Here is a 24,843-nt window from a genome sequence, read left to right on the forward strand (position 1 = left end):
TTTTAAAATTTTTATTATGAGATACAACATCATGATTTTTAAAACTTTCAAACAATACAGAAAGGTGGGGGGAAAAGAAGTTATTTCCCTATTACTCTCATACTCACTTTCTATATATTCATTCACTGTTAATCATTTCTCATAATTTACACTTAAGTATATTGATACTGCCTTTATTCTGAGTATATATATACGTGGTGTTTGATCCATAAAACATAATGGGGTCATACTGTATTAATGCTTTTTATATTACTTTTCTTTTCATTTAGCTTTCTTTCTGGAGCATATTTCATATATAAACCCAATGCAGTCTAAAGATACCAAGCATGGACCTATTTCAAAAAGTTTGACGAGCTTCTTCTAACTCCATCCCATACCCTTGAGTGTTTGACTTTACACAGAAGAAGGCCTGTAACTTTAGGGGAGGGCCCATTCTAGTGAATCACATTCTTTCTCTGTGTATGGTTTTATTTTTGAATATTTATTAGGAGCTATTAGAAAACAGGTAATGGTTACTATAATGTGGTATAGTGGAAAGTGTCAGAGACCTAGGTTTGGATCCAAGTTTTATTGCTTACTGTGAATAAAAAAAAAGTTTCAAACATCCTTTGAAGTATTTTTATCCCCCTTTAGAGATAAGAATACAGACTGGACCAAAGAGAAGTGACTTATTTAAGATCACACAGCTAGTATGTAGTAGAGCCAGAAGTCAAGCAAAGTTTCAGCCAGCCCCTACATGGTTTCCACTCTGCCATCTTGACTTCTCTTTAGTATTTCTGTAAGGGTAGAGAACATTTCTTCAAAGTGATTGACACAAGTTTTGACAAAAACCTTGATAAATGATTATATACACTGTTCTCTTTCCAGTACCCAAACATCTCTTCTCTGACTCCCTTCATTTTTGTCATATTCCCCTTTTTAGGAGAGAAGCCTTATAAATGCACATGGGATGGCTGCTCCTGGAAATTTGCTCGTTCAGATGAGCTCACCCGCCATTTTCGCAAGCACACAGGCATCAAACCCTTCCAGTGCACAGACTGCAACCGTAGCTTTTCTTGTTCTGACCACCTATCTCTGCACCGCAGGCGCCACGACACCATGTGAGCAGCATAGACTGCACTAGAAGAGCTGCACTGGTCTTTTTTGTGCATGTGCATGTATGTGCAATGAGATCATAACCATCTTTTCCTCTTTGACTTCAGCTCACCTCTTGAATGGGGTAGGAACAGCTCACTAAGCCAGGTTGATGAGACTATAGGGAAAGATAGATGGTCTCCCATGGGGGATCCTCATAGTCCACTTTCACCTCTCCGCTCTCCAGTATCCAGTTTTTACAGCCTCCCATGGGTTGAATTCCAGTGCAGCACCCATAGTTGCCCCTATTCCCCCACCCCACCATTGTTCTGAGATAAGACATTTTTTTAAAGAAGCAAAACAGGAATCAAACTCAAGACTGTGAACAAAAATACACTGCTTCTCATTTCATTTTTTTCTTATTTTCTAAAATGTTTATCATTTTTTTAAATCAATACTTAAAAGTGGTTGGTAGAGTCTTAAAATGACTATTTTTTTAAGTTCCTAAAAAGAAAAAGGCATAATAATTTAGTTGGTTGGTAAGATTTATAGGGACGTGAGTCCTGAATATAGGGCACATTCTCAGTGAATAAGCCGAGTCCCTTACCAAACTCAAAGGTTTTGTAAATCCAATCTTATTTGTTCTTACATTTTAGTTTTCAGACAGTGCTGGTGCTTCTTTTCAAGTCCGTCAAAAGGAATGAAATGATCTTTTACTTCTACTTCTTCTCTTCTTCTTCTTACTCCTTCTTCAGGATAAAGATTTAGCTGCACAGTTACCTTCTCTATCAGGTTAAATTTGAACAAATATTCAAAGCACACAGTGACATGCCAGTAGGGAGAAAAGTGTTCCAATATGTTGGACAGTGATGGGAACAAGAAAAATCAGGAACATTCTGAAAACAAATGGAGACTTTCATTTGGATAGGGTATCAAAATGATGGCAGCCTGTTGAGACAGTTCTTGAGGGGTTGCAATGTACTGTTTATTCTTTTGTTTACATAAAGCAACTGTTATGAGCATATTGCACGATGAGAAATTACACACTGGGGCCATGTTATACTGAGGTCAGGGGTTGGAAGAAAAAAATGTGTTCATTCAATGGCAGCATTAGCATGAATTCCTGTATTTCAAGTGGAATATAAAAGGATTTTATGGGAAACTGACATAAAAAGCCATTTGATGTTCTGCAAGTGCTATGAACACTTAACCATTTCATTAGCCACTATGTCAGGTTACATAATATACACATTTGGTTATCCAATTCAGTTGTTTCATAACAGTCCCTGGGACATAAAACCCTCTGTTCCAGGCCGTGGACCTCAGATCTACCTCCATATGGCATTAGTTCCTCTACCTGGGGGCAGAAAGGGCTTTGCATCACTTAGTTTTAAATTCAGTCTCTCTTTTAAAGATTGTCTTCATATTGAACCCCTTTCCCTTGGCAGATATTCAACCAATTCCTGCGTGAATACTTTAGGTTACTACCTCGCAAGATCAACCATTCTGACTAAATAGAAAAATTCTAGCATCAAGAAGCGATCTTATTAATGACTTAGTCCTACCTATCATTCATATTTTACAGATGAGACAAACATGGGTCAGAGTCTTTCTCCAGATATTTCATTGAGGCCTTACAGATCTGCACATCCATTCTCCCAGGGATCACATTATAAAACTAAATTTAAAAAATTTTACATGATTGATTACAGTATTTCTCCAATTTTATATGTTATGCTTCAGAAAACTTTAGACCACTCACAGTATATAATTTACAGTTGATTAAATAGTAAATAAAATGTGCTTATGGTCATTGATATATAACATTAGGCAAGCAATTTTTCTACTCAAACACTTTCTATAATATCTCAGATGTGATTTTTTTTTTATAGATAGATTTAGATACATTTTTTTTTAATTTTTTATTTATTTTCAGCGTAACAGTATTCATTGTTTTTTCACCACACCCAGTGCTCCATGCAATCTGTGCCCTCCCTAATACCCACCACCTGGTTCCCCCACCCTCCCACCCCCGCCCCTTCAAAACCCTCAGGTTGTTTTTCAGAGTCCATAGTCTCTCATGGTTCACCTCCCCTTCCAATTTCCCTCAACTCCCTTCTCCTCTCCATCTACCCTTGTCCTCTATATAAAAAAATTGAAAAATCCAGAATACACCAGCTGTCTCTACACCTTAAAGAACTGGAGAATCAACAACAAATCAAACCAACTCCACACGTAAGAAGGGAAATAATCAAGATTAGAGCAGAGATCAACGAGGTAGAAACCAGAGATACAGTAGAACGTATCAACGAAACTAGAAGCTGGTTTTTTGAAAGAATCAATAAGATCGATAAACCATTGGCCACACTAATCCAAAAGAAAAGAGAGAAAGCCCAAATTAATAAAATTATGAATGAAAAGGGAGAGATCACAACTAACACCAAGGAAGTAGAAACAATCATCAGAAGCTATTATCAACAGTTATATGCCAATAAGCTAAGCAACCTGGATGAAATGGATGCATTCCTGGAAAACTATAAACTCCCAAAATTGAACCAGGAAGAAATTGACAACCTGAATAGACCGATATCTAGTAACGAGATTGAAGCAGTGATCAAAAACCTCCCAAAAAACAAGAGCCCAGGACCTGACGGATTCCCTGGGGAATTCTATCAAACTTTCAAAGAAGAAATAATACCTATTCTCCTGAAGCTGTTTCAAAAAATTGAAGCAGAAGGAAAACTTCCAGACTCTTTTTATGAAGCCAGCATCACCCTGATCCCCAAGCCAGGCAAAGACCCTACCAAAAAGGAGAATTTCAGACCGATATCACTGATGAATATGGATGCTAAGATTCTCAACAAGATCCTAGCAAACAGGATCCAACAGCACATTAAAAAGATTATCCACCATGACCAGGTAGGATTCATCCCTGGGTTACAAGGATGGTTCTCAGATGTGATTTACCTCATTTCAACTTACAGTGTCTTTCCAGACCAAAAACCCTAAAAAATTCAAGGGCTGTGTATTTTTCAAAATGACATTTGGATTTTTAATATTATTTTATTTTGATATAGGCTTTCCCCTGACTTTTGGTGTGCAAGTTCCAGACTATAAACTAATTGATAAAACACTAGGAAATATCTAGGGCCAGCCTGTTAAAGGTAAATTCTCTATAGCTGTAAGACAGATTGTGAACTACAGTCACTCATGAATTTAAGCTTGTAATTGAGTAGTTGATGTGGTATTTCACAGTAGAGTCAAAGAGCTTACCCATTTGCTCCAGAACTTTTATCCTGTGTCTCCATTTCCGGAGCTCATAACTGACTCGTGCCCCTTAGACCTCAGGACCTTTTGCATTGAGCATATAACCTACTAACAAATCATATCAATCATACTGTTGTATTAATTAAGATGATCAGATTAAGATTCTAAATATTGTTATCCCTGACATCCTTAAGGCTTTATTCAATTTTTTTCCCTTCAAAGTAATGTGGGACTTTGTTCATTGTTTATTGTTAGAAAACATTTCAAACTCTATTATTACTGTCCTATCCCCTCCAAATAATGATAAAATCCTTCTAATTATTTACATATTCTTTAGGAAATATGTCTAGATGCATTTACAGTACTTCGTAGAGTACAGGGATCCAAATACGCTACAATCCAGTACTGCACCAAAACCATATAGAACTTTGCTAAATAAACAGTGAGATGGAAAGGAACTATCTTAGATAACAATTGGAATTAATTGAATTTACAGTGCTCATGCTTGCAAAGCACCATTTTGTGGACAAGTGCCTAAGGCATGAAAAATGGCCTTGTTTTATAAGATTGGATAATATTCTGGAATTTGTTGCAGTGGAAATCCTCTGTCCGTAAATAACTGACAGTTGAACATAACTACTGATAATTATGATTGGAAAATTCAGGAAAAACTGAAAAATGTGAACTGGTTAGGTAGATGAGGTGGAATGAATTATGGTAAGACAAAAAGGTTTTTGAGAGTGATATTTGTTTTTAGGCTTGTAAAACCTATTTGCATTGATTTTTCTTTTTTAAAAAAATATTTAAATTCTAGTTGGTTAACATACAGGGCAATATTGGTTTCAGTAGTAGAAGTCGGCGATTCATCACTTACATACAACACCCAGTGCTCCTCATAACAAGTGCCCTCCTTATCTTGGAACACTGAAAAAAATAAAACAAAATTAAGATGTTAAAAAAAAAAAGTGCCCTCCTTAATGCCCATCACCCATCTAGCCCATCCCCCACCTCCCTCCATCAACCCTCAGTTTGTTCTCTGTCTTTAAGAGTCTTTTATGGTTTGTTTCCCTCTCTTTTTTTGCTCCCCATATGTTCATCTGTTTTGTTTCTTAAATTCTACATGAGTGAAACCATATGATACAAGATCTTTTTAAATAAACTCTTTTTTTAAACTTTAAAACTGTTTTAGATTTACAGAAAAGTGTGGAGATAGTACAGAGAGTTTTCCTATAACCGATATCTAGTTTTCCCTATTATTAACATCTTTCATCAGTATAGTATATTTGTTGCAAGTAATGAAGTAATATTGATACATTATTATTAACTAAAGTCCAAACTTCATTCAGATTACCTCAGTTTTTACCTAATATCTTTTTTCTGTTCTAACATCCTATTCAGGATACCACATCACATTTAATAGTCATACACCCTTAGGCTTCTCTTGGTTGTGACAATTTCTCAGACTTTCCTTATTTTCTATGATCTTGACAGTTTTGAGGACAGTTTTGAGTTTTCCCCAGTTGAGATTTGTCTGATGTTTTCCTCATGATGAAACTGAGGTTGGTTTTGGGGGAAGGATGATTGCAAAGGTGAATTTCCATTTGCATCACATTAAATTAAAGTAACTGATACTCTTGATGCCAACCATGATCATATGGCTGAGATGATGTTTGCTAGGTTTGTCCTCTGTACATTTCCCCTCCCTATCTCCATGCTGTACCTTTTGGAAAGAAGTCACTATGTGAAGCCCACACTTAAGCATTGGTGAATTATGCACCACATCCTTGAGGGTGAGTATCTAGATAAATTATTTGGAATTCTTTGCATGGGTGATTTGCCTTTTCTCCCTCATTTACTTATTTATGCAATCATTTACTTGTATCAGTAGAGACTCATGAATATTTATTTTATACTTTGAGTTATAATCCAATACAAATTTATTTTGTTTCTCAAATTGCTCCTGGTTTGGCCATTGGGCACTCTTTTGGTTTGAGTCCCAAGTCCTTTTGACATATCCTCATCAATTTTTTAAAGACATCCTTATTTTCTGACACTACTGAATGATCCTGTGAAATCATATATTTTTTGGTCCACTCTTATACTGGTTCCTTTTACTAGAGAATTATGTTAGGAACCGAGACCTGAACATTAAGTATGCTTTTGCTACCAGGTGTTGTTGCTTCTAGGTTATCTCAACTGATTAAGCAAGGAAATATATGTGTGTACACTAACCCACATATACACATATCTAGAAATTTTCTATCTGTAATTATCCATATCTTTATTAAGCTGAATATGAGCTTATGCTGATGTCTTTAACTCTAATTCATTACCACAGGGTTCATTCTAAATTTTTATCTTCTTTATGTATAGCTTCCCATTCCAACAGTGAGAAACCTTGCTCCTGCACTCTATCTATTTACTTAATTTTTTGATTCCAATACACATGCATAGTGGTATCTCAATTGTTAACATATATGACTGTGAGAAACAACTAAAACATAGTGCTTAAGTACATAATAGTAACATTTTTAGAACTCAAACAGTTCTTTGAAACCAAGTGACCTGCAAAATTCAGCAATTCGGGATTTCTGTAATCTGAGTTCCAAGAACTTGGAGTCTATCCTGTTCCCCAGAAAAGTTTTCTCAAGAACCAAGACATTGGGAATTGACCCTCCGTTGAATAAGTGAAGAGAAATTATTGATCCTTCATGGTGTGTTAATGGACACAGAAGAAAGTAGGTGTGCCCAATCAAAAGAAACACCTAGCACTACTTTTTCCCACTGGTTAATATGGATGTCTGACAATAAGGGTGCTACCCTAAATTGCCTCTCTCCATATTTTCCTGTCTCTCTCTTGGTTGATGATAGGCAAGTCACATCACCTTTCTGTGCCTCAGTTAACCCATCTACAAAATGGGGATCCAAAAATCTACCTCACAGAAATGTTGTGAGGATTCTCATTAATAGATGTTGGCAAAAATAATGGGAGATTCTTAAATGAACAACAAGGTATTATGATCATCACTATGATAATAACTATAGTACCCTAAATTTACCCTAGATAAAAGAGATAATTTGTTTTCCTGGATCATAAAGAGCTAAATTTGAATCAATAACAAGCATAATTGAAGAGTGGTCACAGGAAGTAATATTACTTCTTCTCTTCATTCTCCCTACATTCACTTTATTAACCGTAGTATTTTCATCTGTTTCCAGACTTGAAGTACATAAGGGCCCAAATGAATAAGTAAGCAAAATTCATTGCTTCAAAAGGTGAATTTTTTCCTTATGCTAACTTTGTTTGGACCACATTACATGTAACACTGTTAAAAGCACAATAGCAACTTCTTAGAGCCCTTCAGACCATGGCTAATCCAACTTTACCAGTTACATTTTTTTCTTTTTCCCTATTCACTGTACTCTAAATAGTGTAGATAAAGAGGGAAGTGGGGTGGGGTGGTTGGGGTGGGAGTGGGATGGAAGAGGATAGAATTTATACCAGTGACAGGATATTTCTTCCATTCTCAGACACTGGTTTTACCTTCCTTTCCTTCTTCTGATGGTGGGTCAGAGGCAGAGAGAAAGAAGCTATTTTGTTAACTGTTAAGAAACTCTCCTTCAAGAAAGAAAGAAAGAAAGAAAGAAAGGAACTCTCCTTCCCTTCCAGTAGATATTTCCCAGGGTCAGTACAAGTAGTTGTGTCATACATTACCTTATAACTATGTGTATGCAGTGCTGTTTTCATTGTATTGCTGAATAATAAGAAGAAAGTCCCTGGTGGGCTCCATTCCTGTTTTTTGACAGGAGGTCATAGCGGAAAAGCAGTTTCAGAAACTGATTCCTTTTTTGTGCGCTGGGAAAAGGATACTGCTGTGAATGGATTAAGTTTTATGCCGTTGTTTAAAGAAATTACAGAACAGCGTATTAACCTTTAGTCTCTATTACTCTTATGTTTGTGTCTCCTTCTTTTAGACCTGTAGAGTAATGCCTGGGTTTTCCTCTATTTTATTTTAGTTCTTGCTCCAGAGACATGGCTTTGAGGCTATGATCACGAGAAACGTCTCACATACAACCCTGTTAGAGATAGATACTCAAGAATTGCTTGAGATAGCATGGCCACTTAGAGGATTCTCTGTTCTAGGCCAGTGGGACTTTCTGTGGCAGCCAAGCAGGCTGTGTGCTTGGGTACTAAGCAATCATGTGTTTGATTATTGTACTTTTTTACTAATAAAAATATTTTAAACTCTAGAAACCATGGCTAATATCTTGACTTTATCTCCATTTTAGGTTTCTTCAATATGGCATGGTATGAGTAGATCATAATCTTTCCATTAGCTGGGTAAAGTTGTAATGAAACTGCATTTTAGTAACATGGGGCAAAAGAGGAAGCTGGGATGTATAAACACAATAATTTCTCTGTTTCAACATGTAAGGACCTCCCCCATGTTGGGAAACATATTCAGACATTTCCCTGAATGGGGCTCCATAAAGACTGTGACCTCCTTTTATATATTTCTTATAAGGAATTCCATAAGAGTTTGTGAGGTACAGACTCAGTTGGCTAGGTTTTCCTGCCCATTCCTCTTCTCAACATTTTGTTTGTTTTATCATAAGAAGTAATATAGAAGAACAGGGTATTGGGACATTTTTAAACTGTAAAGCTGTCTCAGTACAAATTTCAGCCCTGGGTGGGGATGTAGGAAACTGCTGTGTCTAAAGACTCTGCTTTGACCCAGCCTAAAACAGCAGAACACACATTCTTTTCAAGTAAACACGAAACACTCTCCAGAATAGATCACATATTAAGCCACAAAACATGCTTCAACAAAACAGAGGACAGAAGTCATACCATGCATCTTCTCTGACCACAAAAGTATAAAACTAGAAGTCAACCACAAGAAAAAAAAATGGGAAAGAGCACAAATAAATTAAGGTTAAACAACATCCTACTAAACAATGAATGGGTCAGCCAGGAAATAAAAGAAATTAAAAAGTACATGGAAACAAATAAAAATATAACTGTCCAAAAACACTAGGGTCAAATAAGAGAGACTTTAAGAGACAATTTTATAGCAACACAGGCCTATCTTGTCCCATGAACGCAATTATATAATCATCAAAGCATTCTAAATACCAAAAAATCAACCTGAAGACTGACAGAAAAAACTCTATAACTGAAGGGAGAGAAAAAGCCACATTAAAAAGAAAAAGGTAAAAAGTTGGAAACGTGGTTTAGGAGAGAAAGAGATCCTGGGTACTGTGGAGGGAAGGGAGCCGTGGGCACAGAGAAAGGTGGAGGGGGGGCAGAGACAGAAATCCACAAGGAGAATTTCCCCAAAGGTATTGGTTGGGAAAACAAGAGGGAATGATTTTCATGAGTTCTTGCAAACAGCAGAGATCAAAGATTAGAGCTTTAAGGGTCAGTGGGCTGGACTTCAATAGAGAACTGAGGACTCTGACCTACTTCTGGAAAGAAACCAAACAAACAACCCATGGGAAGATGGCATGGAAACAGTGATCTAAAAACACCTGTGGCACACACACAAAGGGGGAGATTATTTGCCCTTCTTGGAGCAAATACCTTAGAGGCAGCATTCCTGGACATGACTCTCCAGGGACAAAAGAGCTTGCTGGCAACATGTTCTTCCTCTGCCCCTCAGCATAAACACAGCACAACCTGTGGGAAGAAACACAGTACCCACACTGATTACCTAGCCTGCTTATTACAAGTCCAAATCCCATGTGCTCTGACAGAAATGGCCTTCTTGGTCAAGCTTCTTCAATCCAAGCACAGCAGCTCCTTGTCCATAAGATCAGCAGAAACACATGCCCACACCACATCTCCTGACCAGAGAGATCTGCAGTGCCACAGTTCTGATGGAGGCTGTGTCAGGGCTCAATTAACAAGCAGGCCAGGACACACCTAGATAACACTCACCAAATTCAGGCCGGACACCAAATATTTCCTACTGCAGGCAAGGAGACCCTCTGAAGACAATTGACTTGAAGGATAGAGCACCCAAAACTCAACAGCAAAGCGAACATAACTCACACCAAAGACTCTCCCTGAAGCACAAAGCTCTGGGCAATATATGACCTATTTTTCGTAAAGCCATTACTCTCAGTAGCAGGAAACATAATGGGATTTTCTAACACATAGAAGAAGGCAGAGACATAGACAAATGCCAAGATGGAAGAATTCATGCCAAATGAAAAAAAAAAAACAAAAAAACAAAACAAAACAAAATAAGAACATGGCTAGATATCTAAGCAAAACAGATATAAGTAATATGCCTAATTAGAGAATTTAAGACAATAATCATAAGGATGGTAACTGGGCTTGAGAAAAGAATGGAGGACTTTAGGGACTTTAGGGACTTTACCACGTTTATAAAAGAGTTTAAAAAGATTCAGTCAGAAATGAAGAATGCAATAACTGATATTAGAAATGGGCTTGATGCAATGAACAAAAGGCTGGAAGAAACAGAAGAATGAATTAGTGATATAGAAGAAAAAATAAGAAAATAATTAAACTGAACCAAAGAGAGAAAGAAATATTATGGAACACAAGAATACACTTAGAGAAATCAGTGACTCCATCAAATGTAATAACATTTGTATTATGGAGTACTAGAAGAAAAGTGAAAAAAGGGGGGGGGCAGAAAATTTATTTAAGAAAATAATAAATAAAAACTTCCCTACTCTGGGCAAGGTGACAGACATCCAGATCCAGGAGTCAAAGAGAATACCCATCAAAATCAACAAAAGCAAGGCAACACTAAGACATATTTTAATTAAATTTATAAAATATAGTGACAAAGACAAAATCTTAAAAACAACAATAGAAAAAAAGTCCTTAACTTACAAGGGAAGACTCACAAGGCTAGCTACACATCTCTCAACAGACACTTGACAAACTGGAATGGAATGTCATGATACATTCAAACTGCTGAATGAGAAAAATCTGCAACCAATAACACTCTATCCAGCAAGGCTGTCATTCAAAATAGAGGGAGAGATAGAGATTCCAAGACAAACAAAAACAGTTGAAGGGGTTTGCGACCACTAACCAGCACGTAAGGAGATATTAAAGGGGACTCCTTGAATATAAAGGAGAGACCAAAAGTGACAAAAACAAGAAAAGATCAGAGAAAATCTCCAGAAGTAATGTCAAAAAAGTAATAAAATGGCAATGAATATATATCTGTCAATATTACTTTGATTGTAAATAGACTAATCTTCCCAATCAAAAGACATAGAGTCAGAATGGACTTAAAAAAAAAAAAAAAGCACAAGACTCATCTATATCCTACCTACAAGACACTCATATTTTTACCTAAAGTCACCTACAGATTGAAAGTGAGGGAATGGAGAAATAGTTGTCATGCAAATGGCTGTCAAAAGAAAGATGAATTAGACTTTAAATCAAAAACTTTAACGACAGATGAACGAGGGCACCATGTCATAATAAAGGGACACTCCAACAAATTGATGTAGCAATTGCACATATTTATGCACCCAACATAAGAGCAACCAAATATATTAAACAATTAATGACAAACATAAAGGATCTACATGAAAATAATAAAACAATAGTAGGAACTTAACATCCCATGTAAAACAATAGACAGATTATGAAAACAAAATGAACAAGGAAACAATGGCTTTGAATGACACACTGGACCAGATGGATTTAATAGATATATTCCAAACAATTCTTCCTGAAACAGCAGGATACACATTGTTTTCAAGTGCACATGAGAAATTATCCAGAATAGATGGCATACTGCAGACTGATAAGCACCAAAGAAATTAAATTAGTAATCAAAATGCAAACAAATAAAAAAACAAACTAAACAAACAAAAGTCCGGGGTGAGATGGCTTCACAGATGAATTCCATCAATCATTTAAAGAAGAGTTAATGCTTATTCTTCTTAAAATATTCTAATAATTAGAAAAGGAAAGAAAACTTCCAATTTCATTCTGTGAGGTCAGCATTACCCTCATACCAAAACCAGATAAATACTCCACCGGAAAAAAAAAGTACAGGCCAATATCCCTGATGAAAATGGATGCAAAAATTCTCAATAAAATAATAGTAAACAAAATTCAACAGTATATTTTTTAAAAATTCACTGTGATCAAGTGGGACTTTTTCCTGTGTTGCAAGGGTGATTCAATATTTGGAAATCAAATAATGTGAAACACCACATTAATAAAAGAAAGGATAAGAACCATATGATTATGTCAATAGATACAGGAAAAAAAATCTGACAAAATACAACATCTATTCATGACAAAAACCCTCAACAAAGTAGGTTTAGAGGTGACATACCTCATCATAATAATAGCCATATATGAAAAACCCACATCTAATGTCACCTTCAATGGGCAAAAACAGAGAACTTTTCATCTATGGAAATTTAGGAAAAATACAGGAATTTTGGAAAAATATTTAGGAAAAATACAGGGATGTCCACTCTCACCATTGTTATTTAATATAGTACGAGAAGACTTAGTCTTAGCTATCAGACAACAAAAAGAATTAAAAGGCATCCAAATCAGGAATGAAGAAGTCCAACTTTCACTATTTGCTGATAAAATGATACTTTATCTATAAAACTTAACATATTCCACCAAAAAACTACTAAAAGTGTTACATAAATTCAGCAAAGTCACAGAATATAAAATCAATGTACAGAAATATGTTGCTTTTCTATACAACAATAATGAACTAGCAGAAAGATAGATCAAAGAATCTATTCCATTTACAATTGCACCAAAACCATAAGATATCTAGGAATAAACCTAAGTAAAGATGTAAAAAACCTGCACTCAGAAAACTATAGAACACTTGTGAATGAAATTGAAGATGACACAAATAAATAGAAAAACATTTCCTGCTCATGGTTTGGAAGAACAAACATTTTAAAATATCTATACTACTCAAAGCAATCCAAATTTAACACAATCCTTATCAAAATATCAATAGCATTTTTTCACAGAGCTAGCACAAATAGTCCTAAAATATGGATGGAACCATTAAGACCCTGAAGAGCCAAGGAAATTCTGAAAAAGAAAAGCAAAGCTGAAGGCATCACAACTCTGGACATCAAGCTGTATTGCAAATCTGTAGTCATCAAGAGAGTATGGTACTGGTGCAAAAACAGACACATAGGGATGCCTGGGTGGCTCAGTGGGTTAAAGCCTCTGCCTTCGGCTCAGATCATGATCCCAGGGTCTTGGGATGGAGCCCCATGTCAGGCTCTCTGCTCAGCAGGGAGCCTGCTTCCCTTCCTCTCTCTCTGCCTGCCTCTCTGCCTACTTGTGATTTCTGTCTGTCAAATAAATAAATAAATAAATAAATAAATAAATAAATAAATAACCAGACACATAGATCAATGGAACAGAATAGAAAACCTAGGGATGGACCCACAACTCTATGGTCAACTAATTTTCCACAAAGCCAGAAAGAATATCCATTGGAAGTAAGACAGTCTCTTCAGCAAATAGTGTTGGGAGAACTGGATGGCCAAATGCAGACAAATTAAACTAGATCACTTTCATACACCATATAGAAAAATAAATTCAAAATTGATGGACCCAAATGTGAGAGGGAAACCATCAAAATCCTAGAGGGGAACACAGGCAGCAACCTCTTTGACATCAGCCATCGCAATTCTTACTAGACATGTCTCCAGAGGCAAGAAAAACAAAAGAAGAAATGAATTATTGGGGCTTCATCAAGATAAAGTTTCTGCACAGTGAAGGAAACAGTCAACAAACTAAAAGGCAGCCTATAGACTGGGAGAAGATATTTGCAAATGACGTATCTGATAAAGGGCTAGTATCCAGAAATATATAAAGAACTTATCAAACTCAACACCCAAAAAACAATTAACCCAGCTAAGAAATGGGCAGAGGACATGAACAGACATTTTTCTGAAGAAGACATCCAGAGGGCTAACAGACACATGAAAAAATGCTCAATATCACTCATTATCAGGAAAATACAATTCAAAACTATTATGGGATATCACTTCACACCTGTCAGAATGACTATGATTAACAACACATGAAACCACAGATCTTGGCCAAGACGTGGAGAAATGGGAACAGTTTTGCACTGTTAGTGGGAATGCAAACTGGGGCAGCCACTCTGGAAAGCAGTATGGAGGTTCCTGACAATGTTAAAAATACAAATACCTTATGATCCAGGAATCGCACTACTAGGTATTTAACCAAAGGATAAAAAAATACAGATTCAGGGGGCACATTCACCCTGATATTTATAGCACCATTATTAACTATAGCTAAATGATGGAGAGAGCCCAATTGTCCATTGAATGATTAATAGACAAAGAAGTGGTGTGTGTGTGTGTGTGTACAGTCACAAAAAATAATGCTCAGTCACCAAAAATAATGAAATATTTCCATTTGCAATGATGCGGATGGAGCTAGAGTTTATTATTCTAAGGGACATACATCAATAAGTGAAAGAAAAATACCATACTATTTCACTCATATGTGAAAGTTAAGAAACAAAACAGATGAACATAGAGGGAAGAACAAAAAAAGAGAGATGGATGCAAACTGTAAGAGCCTCAAACTATGGAGAACAAACCAATGTTTGCTAGAGAGATGTGGATGGAGGATGGGTTAAATGGTTGATGGGTGTTAAGGAGGGTGTTTGTGATGAGCACTGCGTGTTTTATGTAAATGATGAATTACTAATTTCTACACCTGAAACCAATTTCACCAGATATGTTAACTAACTAGAATCTAAATAAAAACTTGAAGGAAAATAGAATAAATCCTACAATCCTGAATTCACACTTTTAGGTATTTACACAAAGAATACAAAATTACTAATTCAATGGGATATGGGAACACTGATGTTTATAGCGGCATTATCTACAATAGCCAAATTATGGTAACAGCTGAAGTTTCTATCAACTGATGGATGAATAAAGAAGATGTGGTATATAAATATGCAATAGCATATTATGGACCCATAAAACAAGTGAAATCTTACCATTTGCAATAACAAGGATGGAGCTAGAGAGTATTATGCTGTGTGAAATAAGTCGGTCAAAGAAACACAAATGTCATATGATTTCATTTGTATGTGGAATTCAGAAACAAAACAAAGGAATAAGGAAAAAAGAAAATGACAGAAGGAGAGAGAGAGAGAGAAGAAGACTGTGAATTATAGAGAAAAAATGATATTGATCAGAGGTGAGGTTTTTGAAGGAATGGGTTAAATAAGTAATGGGGATTTGAGGAGTGCACTTTTCATGAACAGCACAGGGTGATATATGGAAGTTTTGAATTACTATATTGTACAAATGAAATTAATATAACACTGTATGTTCTAACTGGAATTAAAACAAAAACTTTTAAAAAATGAAAAAATAAATCACTATCCAATAACATAGGGACTGAACATATATGCAACAGCATATTCATCAGAGAAATTATTGATACTAAAGTTAACAAAAACTGGAAGCAACACAAATATCTATTGAGAAGGGACTGGTGAAATAAATCTTGGTGCTCCCATATAATGGAGTATTCTGCAGTCGTTTACAAAACCAATGACTTACTTTGTGTACCATAATTATTTCCTATTATGCACAAAAAATGCATAAAATATTTGTTAAAATTATATGGATAAACAATAATAACCATTAGTAATAGTACTTAACATTATCAGTCAAGTTCTGTTCTCATGATGTTTATTTATATTATCTAATTAAGAAAATAGGTTAGGATGTTGGCAGAGTAGGATGATCTTGTACTCACACTATCCCATACATACTGAGATAACAGCTACATCAGTGTAACTAACAATGAAAATTACCTGAACACTGGAAGAAAAGACTTTCCACAGTTATTCATAGAGACAAGACCACATCAAGAAGGATAAGAGGGGATGAGATGAAGTAAGGAATCATACCTTGACAAGACTAAACATAAATGGGAGAAACACCACAGACACAGAGAACAGAAGATCAGACCTCAAACTATGCTCTCCAGGCATGGGAAACTCAAACTGGAAAGATGAGTCTCGATATCATTTGCTTTGAAAAATAGTGAGGCTTAACATTGAGAGTTTTTTATAATCAGCACATCTTAATTCTGAGTACTTAAAAAAGGGATCAGCGGGCATAGATATGGGAGAGCCAGAAGGCAAAAGGAAACTGAATCCCAAACTTAAAGACCTAACATACTAAAGAGGTTGACACACAGCATAGAAGCAGCAGTTTTAATAGAGCCTCAGGTATATATAAAATAGGTCTATTTACTACTCTTACTTAAAACATGTGCTAGAAAGGGAGACAAGATGGCGGGGAAGTAGGAGGAGGCGCCTTTTCAACCTGTACCCTAAAGTGAGCTGATTACCTACCAAAGAACTCCGATCACCCATGAAATCAGCCTGAGATCAGAATTATACACGTCTGGATCTCTATGGGGGGCAGAGGACGCCAGTGGGCAGGTAAAGTGGAGTGGGAATGTCGGACTGATATCGGAAGATAAGCAAAAGGGGGAGGGAGCCACCAGAGGTGACCGATTGGAAAAATAATACCCCAATACGAGAGTGCCCTGCATCTGGGGACCAGCATTAACTTGGAGTCTGGTTGAAAGCACTCAAAAGAGCAAAGGATCGCGGGGGGAAATTGTGGGAATTGGGGCGGCTAGGGACAGGGGCTTAAGTCCCCAGACCCAGGACGGTCTCCCCTGGCGCTGAGCCAGAGAGAGTGCGGGGGAGAAACCTGCTCTTTGTCCCTGAGCCACCAGTGGACCCGAGAACGAGTGGAGACGGCTCCCGTGAGGGGCTGGGAGCCACACCAGACAGCAGAACGCGCACCTTGCTGGAGATGCGCGCGTGCCTCACCCTCCCCTGAGAGAGGTGCACGAACGCCCAGCCTGGTGTTCTCGGACCCATGGGGCGATAGAGCCGATAGAGCCGATAGAGCCCATAGAGCTGGAGACGCCGCGCTCCAAACCCTCCCCTGGGAGAGGTGCGCGCAAGCCCGGCACTCTTAGCCCCAGCCAGCAGGAAAATCTCAGTGTGCAATCGCTGCTTGGAACCTCTCTGGCGGTCTGGAGCTGCCCAGACAGCCACCGCTGCCTTGGTTTTGCGTACAAGCAGGAGATCCTGCGTCCCCAGGGACCTCGATTCAGAACCTGCTCTGCCAGCGGCCCAGCGGCTGCAGCACCTGCAGGGGAGCAGACTGAGGCTTCTCTCTGAGAGGGAGGTCGGGGTGCAGTTTGCTTTCCTCTAAACCTCCAAAAACCATCAAAAGCTGTCAAGGCGTGAGAAAAGAAGTGAACAAACATAAAAACCTCCAGAGAACAAAAGCCTGAAAAAACTGTTTTTCTCAGAGCCCACCCCTTTGAGGGGGGTGGGAGGACTTAACTCAGGGAACAGCATTGACTGAAAACCCACGTGGCAGCCCCCTCCCCCAGAAAACAAGTCAGGAAAGAAAAAAAAAAGACTACAAGGGAACAACCACCACTACTTCATAGATACAACTTTTATTTTTAATTCTTTCCCACTATTCTGGTTCATTTTTTTTCTTTTTTTATATAGATAATTTTTAACCTATTTACCATTACAGTGAGATGTCCAGTACATCAAATTACATAATAAACTTCTAACCTGAATTTTTTGATACATAAACATGTGTTTTTCTTTTGCTTTTCTATTTTTTTTAATTTTTTAAAAAATTTTAGTTTAGTTTAGTCCAGTTTATTCCTTTTTTATTTTTATTTTCTAATATTCACATAGAGTTAAACTTCAAGGTAACCCCCTTTCTCCAATCAGTGCTACCCCTATAGGTGAACCAATTTTTAATCCCCCTTTTTCTTAGGAAAGTTGAGTCCTTTAACAAAGATATCAAGATACATCCAGGAAGAATCAAAATAACCTTCCTCGCCCACACTGAGAATCTATAACCATGCTCCCATCTTTTTCTTCTGCCAGTGTCTCTGTGTATTTATGTTTGTCCTGATAGTATATAAATCTTACACTTGGGGTTCTTCTTGACGAGGTTCCTCCTTTTTTTGCTTATATATATATATATTTTTTTCTCTCATCATATACTTTTATCAGTCTTTTTGTTTGTCTGTTTTTGTTTGTATACGTCATAAATCTTACCCTGGGGCCCATTTGGGCTGAACCTTCTCTTTTATCTTCCCTTTTTTTCCTGTCTCTCTCTCTCTCTCTCTCTTTTTTCTTTTTCTTTTCTTTTTTCTCTCGTTTGGGTGGGGAATCCTGAGTGCTCAGAAGCGTTCCAGGGTGCACCTTGACGGCACCACAGTCGATACATCCAGCTACATCTGTCCAGTCATCTCTCACCAAAATGACTAGGAGGAGGAATCCCCAACAGAAGAAAAATACAGAGGATGGGCCTTCCGCAACAGAGCTAATGGCTATCAACATAGACAATATGTCAGAAAGAGAATTCAGGCTAACAATTATCCAGGCAATAGCTAGGCTGGAGAAAGCCATGGATGACCAAACAGAATTGATTAAGGCAGAATTGAAAGCGACCAGGGATGATGTTCATAATGTTAGGGCAGAGCTGAAGGCCACCAGGGATGAGGTTCACAATGCTCTCAATGAGTTCCAATCGAATCTAAATTCTCTAAAAGCTAGGGTAACTGAGGCAGAAGATAGAATTAGTGATCTGGAGGACAAACAGAGAGAAAGGATCAGGAGGAAGCCTAGAACAAACAGCTTAGAAGCCACGAAAACAGAATCAGGGAAATAAATGATGCCATGAAACGTTCCAACGTCAGAATTATTGGAATCCCTGAAGGGGAGGAGAAAGAAAGAAGTCTAGAAGATATAGTGGAACAAGTTCTTCATGAAAATTTTCCCAATCTTGCGAATGGAACAAGTGTTCATGTACTAGAAGTAGAAAGGTCTCCCCCCAAGATTATAAATTCAAAAGAAGCATCCAGGCATCTCGTAGTAAAATTGAGGAATCATAATTGTAGATACAATCTCTTGAAAGCCGCTAGGACAAAGAAGCTCCTTACATACAGAGGAAAGCCCATCAGAATAACATCAGACCTGTCCACAGAGACCTGGCAATCCAGAAAGGGCTGGCAAGATATATTCAGGGCACTAAATGAGAAGAACATGCAGCCAAGAATACTTTATCCAGCAAGACTGACATTCAAAATGGATGGAGAGATAAAGAATTTCCAAGACCAGAAAGGCTTAAAAGACTATGCAACCACCAAGACGACACTGCAGGAAATATTAAGGGGGGTTCTGTAAAAGAGGAAAAATCCTAAGAATAGCATTGAACAGAAATATAGAGACAATCGACAGAAAGAAAGACGTCAAAGATAACACAATGTCAATAAAAACGTATCTCTCAATAATCACTCAAAATGTGAATGGCCTAAATGTGCCCATAAAACGACACAGGGTTGCAGATTGGATAAAACGACAGGACCCATCCATATGTTGTCTACAAGAGACCCATTTTGAACCTAAAGATACACCCAGACTGAAAGTGAAGGGATGGAGAAGCATCTTTCATGCCAATGGGCCTCAAAAGAAGGCCGGGGTAGCGATTCTCATATCAGATAAATTAGATTTTAAACTAAAGACGGTAGTCAGAGATACAGAAGGACACTACATAATTCTTAAAGGGACTATCCACCAAGATGATCTAACAATTGTAAATATCTATGCCCCCAATATGGGAGCAGCCAATTACATAAGAAAACTATTAATCAAGATAAAGAGTCATATTGATATGAATACATTAATAGTAGGAGATCTTAACATGCCTCTCTCAGAAATAGACAGATCATCGAAGCAGAAAATCAATAAAGAAATAAGAGCATTGAATGACACATTGGACCAGATGGACCTCATAGATATATACAGAACATTCCACCCTAAAACAACAGAATACTCATTCTTCTCAAGTGCACATGGAACCTTCTCCAGAATAGACCACATACTGGGTCACAAATCAGGGCTCAACCGATACCAAAAGACTGAGATGATTCCCTGCATATTCTCAGATCACAATGCTTTGAAACTGGAGCTCAATCACAAGGAAAAGTTCAGAAGGAACTCAAACACCTGGAAGCCAAAGACCACCTTGCTTAAGAATGCTTGGATCAACCAGGAAATCAAAGAAGAACTCAATTTATGGAAACCAATGAGAATGAAGACACTTCACTCCAAAACCTATGGGATACAGCAAAGGCGGTCCTAAGGGGGAAATTCATAGCCATCCAAGCCTCCCTCAAAAAAATTGAAAAATCCAGAATACACCAGCTGTCTTTACACCTTAAAGAACTAGAGAATCAACAACAAATCAAACCAACTCCACACGTAAGAAGGGGAATAATCAAGATTAGAGCAGAGATCAATGAGGTAGAAACCAGAGATACAGTAGAATGTATCAACGAAACTAGAAGCTGGTTTTTTGAAAGAATCAATAAGATCGATAAACCATTGGCCACACTAATCCAAAAGAAAAGAGAGAAAGCCCAAATTAATAAAATTATGAATGAAAAGGGAGAGATCACAACTAACACCAAGGAAGTAGAAACAATCATCAGAAGTTATTACCAACAGTTATATGCCAATAAGCTAAGCAACCTAGATGAAATGGATGCATTCCTGGAAAACTATAAACTCCCAAAATTGAACCAGGAAGAAATTGACAACCTGAACAGACTGATATCTAGTAACGAGATTGAAGCAGTGATCAAAAACCTCCCAAAAAACAAGAGCCCAGGACCTGACGGATTCCCTGGGGAATTCTATCAAACTTTCAAAGAAGAAATAATACCTATTCTCCTGAAGCTGTTTCGAAAAATTGAAGCAGAAGGAAAGTTTCCAGACTCTTTTTATGAAGCCAGCATTACCCTGATCCCCAAACCAGGCAAAGACCCTACCAAAAAGGAGAATTTCAGACCGATATCACTGATGAATATGGATGCTAAGATTCTCAACAAGATCCTAGCAAACAGGATCCAACAGCACATTAAAAAGATTATCCACCATGACCAGGTGGGATTCATCCCTGGGTTACAAGGATGGTTCAACATTCGCAAATCAATCAATGTGATAGAACAAATCAATAAGAGAAGAGAGAAGAACCACATGGTCCTCTCAATGGATGCAGAAAAAGCTTTTGACAAAATCCAGCATCCGTTCCTGATTAAAACGCTTCAAAGTATAGGAATAGAGGGAACATTCCTGAACTTCATCAAATCTATCTATGAAAAACCCACAGCAAATATCATCCTCCAAGGGAAAAATCTTGCAGCCTTCCCATTGAGATCAGAAACACGACAAGGATGCCCACTCTCACCACTCTTGTTCAACATAGTATTAGAAGTCCTAGCAACAGCAATCAGACAACAAAGAGATATAAAAGGTATCCAAATTGGCCAGGAAGAAGTCAAACTCTCTCTCTTCGCAGATGACATGATTCTTTATATGGAAAACCCGAAAGACTCCACCCCCAAACTACTAGAAGTCATACAGCAATTCAGTAATGTAGCAGGATACAAAGTCAATGTCCAGAAATCAGTGGCTTTCTTATACACTAACAATGAAAATATAGAAAGGCAACTTAGAGAATCGATTCCATTTACTATAGCACCAAGAACCATAAGATACCTCGGAATAAACCTAACCAAAGAGGTTAAAGATCTGTACTCGAGGAACTACAGAACACTCCTAAAAGAAATTGAAGAAGACACAAAAAGATGGAAGACCATTCCATGCTCTTGGATCGGAAGAATAAACATCGTTAAAATGTCTATACTGCCCAGAGCAATCTATACTTTTAATGCCATTCCGATCAAAATTCCACCGGTATTTTTCAAAGAGCTGGAGCAAATAATACTAAAATTTGTATGGAATCAGAAGAGACCCCGAATTGCTATGGAAATGTTGAAAAACAAAAATAAAACTGGTGGCAATGCATTACCTGATTTCAAGCTTTACTACAAAGCTGTGATCACCAAGACAGCATGGTACTGGCATAAAAACAGACACATGGACCAGTGGAACAGAGTAGAGAGCCCAGATATGGACCCTCAACTCTATGGTCAAATAATCTTCGACAAAACAGGAAAAAATATCCAGTGGAAAAAAGACAGTCTCTTCAATAAATGGTGCTGGGAAAACTGGACAGCTATATGTAGAAGAATGAAACTTGACCATTCTCTTACACCGTACACAAAGATAAACTCAAAATGGATAAAAGACCTTACGTGAGACAGGAATCCATCAGAATCCTAGAGGAGAACATAGGCAGTAACCTCTTTGATATCAGCCACAGCAACTTCTTTCAAGATATGTCTCCAAAGGCGAAGGAAACAAAGGCAAAGATGAACTTTGGGGACTTCATCAAGATCAAACGCTTCTGCACAGCAAAAGAAACAGTCAACAAAACAAAGAGGCAACCCACGGAATGGGAGAAGATATTTGCAAATGACAGTACAGACAAAAGGCTGATATCCAGGATCTATAAAGAACTCCTCAAACTCAACACACACAAAACAGATAATCATATTAAAAAATGGGCAGAAGATATGAACAGACACTTCTCCAATGAAGACATACAAATGGCTACCAGACACATGAAAAAATGTTCATCATCACTAGCCATCAGGGAGATTCAAATCAAAACCACATTGAGATACCACCTTATACCAGTTAGAATGGCCAAAATTAGCAAGACAGGAAACAACGTGTGTTGGAGAGGATGTGGAGAAAGGGGAACCCTCTTCCACTGTTGGTGGGAATGCAAACTGGTGCAGCCACTTTGGAGAACAGTGTGGAGATTCCTCAGGAAATTAAAAATAGAGCTTCCCTATGACCCTGCAATTGCACTGCTGGGTATTTACCCCAAAGATACAGATGGAGTGAAAAGAAGGGCCATCTGTACCCCAATGTTTATAGCAGCAATGGCCACGGTCGCCAAACTGTGGAAAGAACCAAGATGCCCTTCAACAGATGAATGGATAAGGAAGATGTGGTCCATATACACTATGGAGTATTATGCCTCCATCAGAAAGGACGAATACCCAACTTTTGTAGCAACATGGACAGGACTGGAAGAGATTATTCTGAGTGAAATAAGTCAAACAGAGAGAGTCAAGTATCAGATGGTTTCACTTATTTGTGGAGCATAACAAATAATATAGAGGACAAGGTTAGATGGAGAGGAGAAAGGAGTTGAGGGAAATTGGAAGGGGAGGTGATCCATGAGAGACTATGGACTCTGAAAAACAACCTGAGGGCTTTGAAGGGGCGGGGGGTGGGAGGGTGGGGGAACCAGGTGGTGGGTATTGGGGAGGGCACAGATTGCATGGAGCACTGGGTGTGGTGAAAAAACAATGAATACTGTTACGCTGAAAATAAATAAAACATTTAATTAAAAAAAAAAACATGTGCTAGAGAGGTGAAGCTTTTGGATTTGTGCAAGAACAAAAGTGCTGGTGGGTACCATTTCCATTCCTGTTCCCAAGTATAAGTTGCTGGACACTTGAGAACACTCTAAGCATAAATAGCCAGAACCAGTTCAAACATCCTCCCCCCAATTTTGCTAGCAAATTGTGCTCTGATCCCATGTTACCCTGTGAATCCACACCATTCAATCTGCTCCACTCGACAGGCATCACTCCAAAGTGACTCCTGCACTAAAGCACCTTATAAGTAATCCTGGCATGGTTAGCTGCCATACCAAAGTGACTCCGGCTCTGGAGAGAGGAAGAGATAACCACATACCAGTGTGTTTACAGCCCCAGAAACCAAAGTTTATTGCCGTCAGTAGAGACAAAGTATCTGCTGATCATTGTGCTGTAGGCCCAGCATTCAGACTTGGGGTACACATATGGTCTTACTGTTAACCCAGTTGACTAATGAAACCCTTGCAGGGGATAGTGGAGGAAAGTGTCCTTCAGTATGACACGCAGACAACTGCAACAGATGGACTGGGAGAAGACAGGCAGCATGACTGTTGACAAAACCCAATGATGAACACATAGTGGCCTTAGACAGGTCCCTAAACAACACAAGGACCAAAATCTGCTCAGTGAGCATACAATAGGCAAAGTCTGCCAGTGCAGCTGATTGGATTAAAGGCAAACAAAGCTCATCCACAGCTGTAGGGTATATGAAGCCAACATAGAACACACCACTGGAACACCTGGGTATGGTGAACAGGTGTATCACAATATCAGATTTCAAAATATATGACATCTGCAGTAATCAAAATAAGATGGTTCAAGCACAAAAATAAACATATAGGTCGATGCCACAGAATAGGAAGCCCCCCAAAAGATTCCCACGATTATATGGTCAATTAATCTCTGACAAAGGAGGAAAAGAATATTCAATGGGGAAAAGAAAGCCACTTTAATAAATGGTTTGAGAAGAATCAAGAGGGAGAAGGAGGGGCAAGATGGTGGAGGAATGCAGGACTCTTTCAACTCAT

The 24,843-nt window shown here is 38.0% G+C and overlaps 1 protein-coding gene across 1 annotated transcript in view; it reads left to right on the forward strand.

Moving 5' to 3' along the window:
- Window positions 1-1,104, forward strand: part of KLF8 (KLF transcription factor 8) — a gene marked incomplete at its 3' end in the record, with an annotated part of 314,155 nt that extends 313,051 nt beyond the window's left edge. The window contains exon 7 of the mRNA XM_080795430.1: window positions 923-1,104. Coding sequence (XP_080651556.1) covers window positions 923-1,104 — 182 coding nt within the window. The remainder of the gene's footprint in view (window positions 1-922) is intronic.
- Window positions 1,105-24,843: the final 23,739 nt, after the last annotated feature.

The sequence above is a fragment of the Martes martes genome (genome assembly GCF_963455335.1).
Source record: "Martes martes genome assembly, chromosome: X".
Taxonomy (NCBI): domain Eukaryota; kingdom Metazoa; phylum Chordata; class Mammalia; order Carnivora; family Mustelidae; genus Martes; species Martes martes.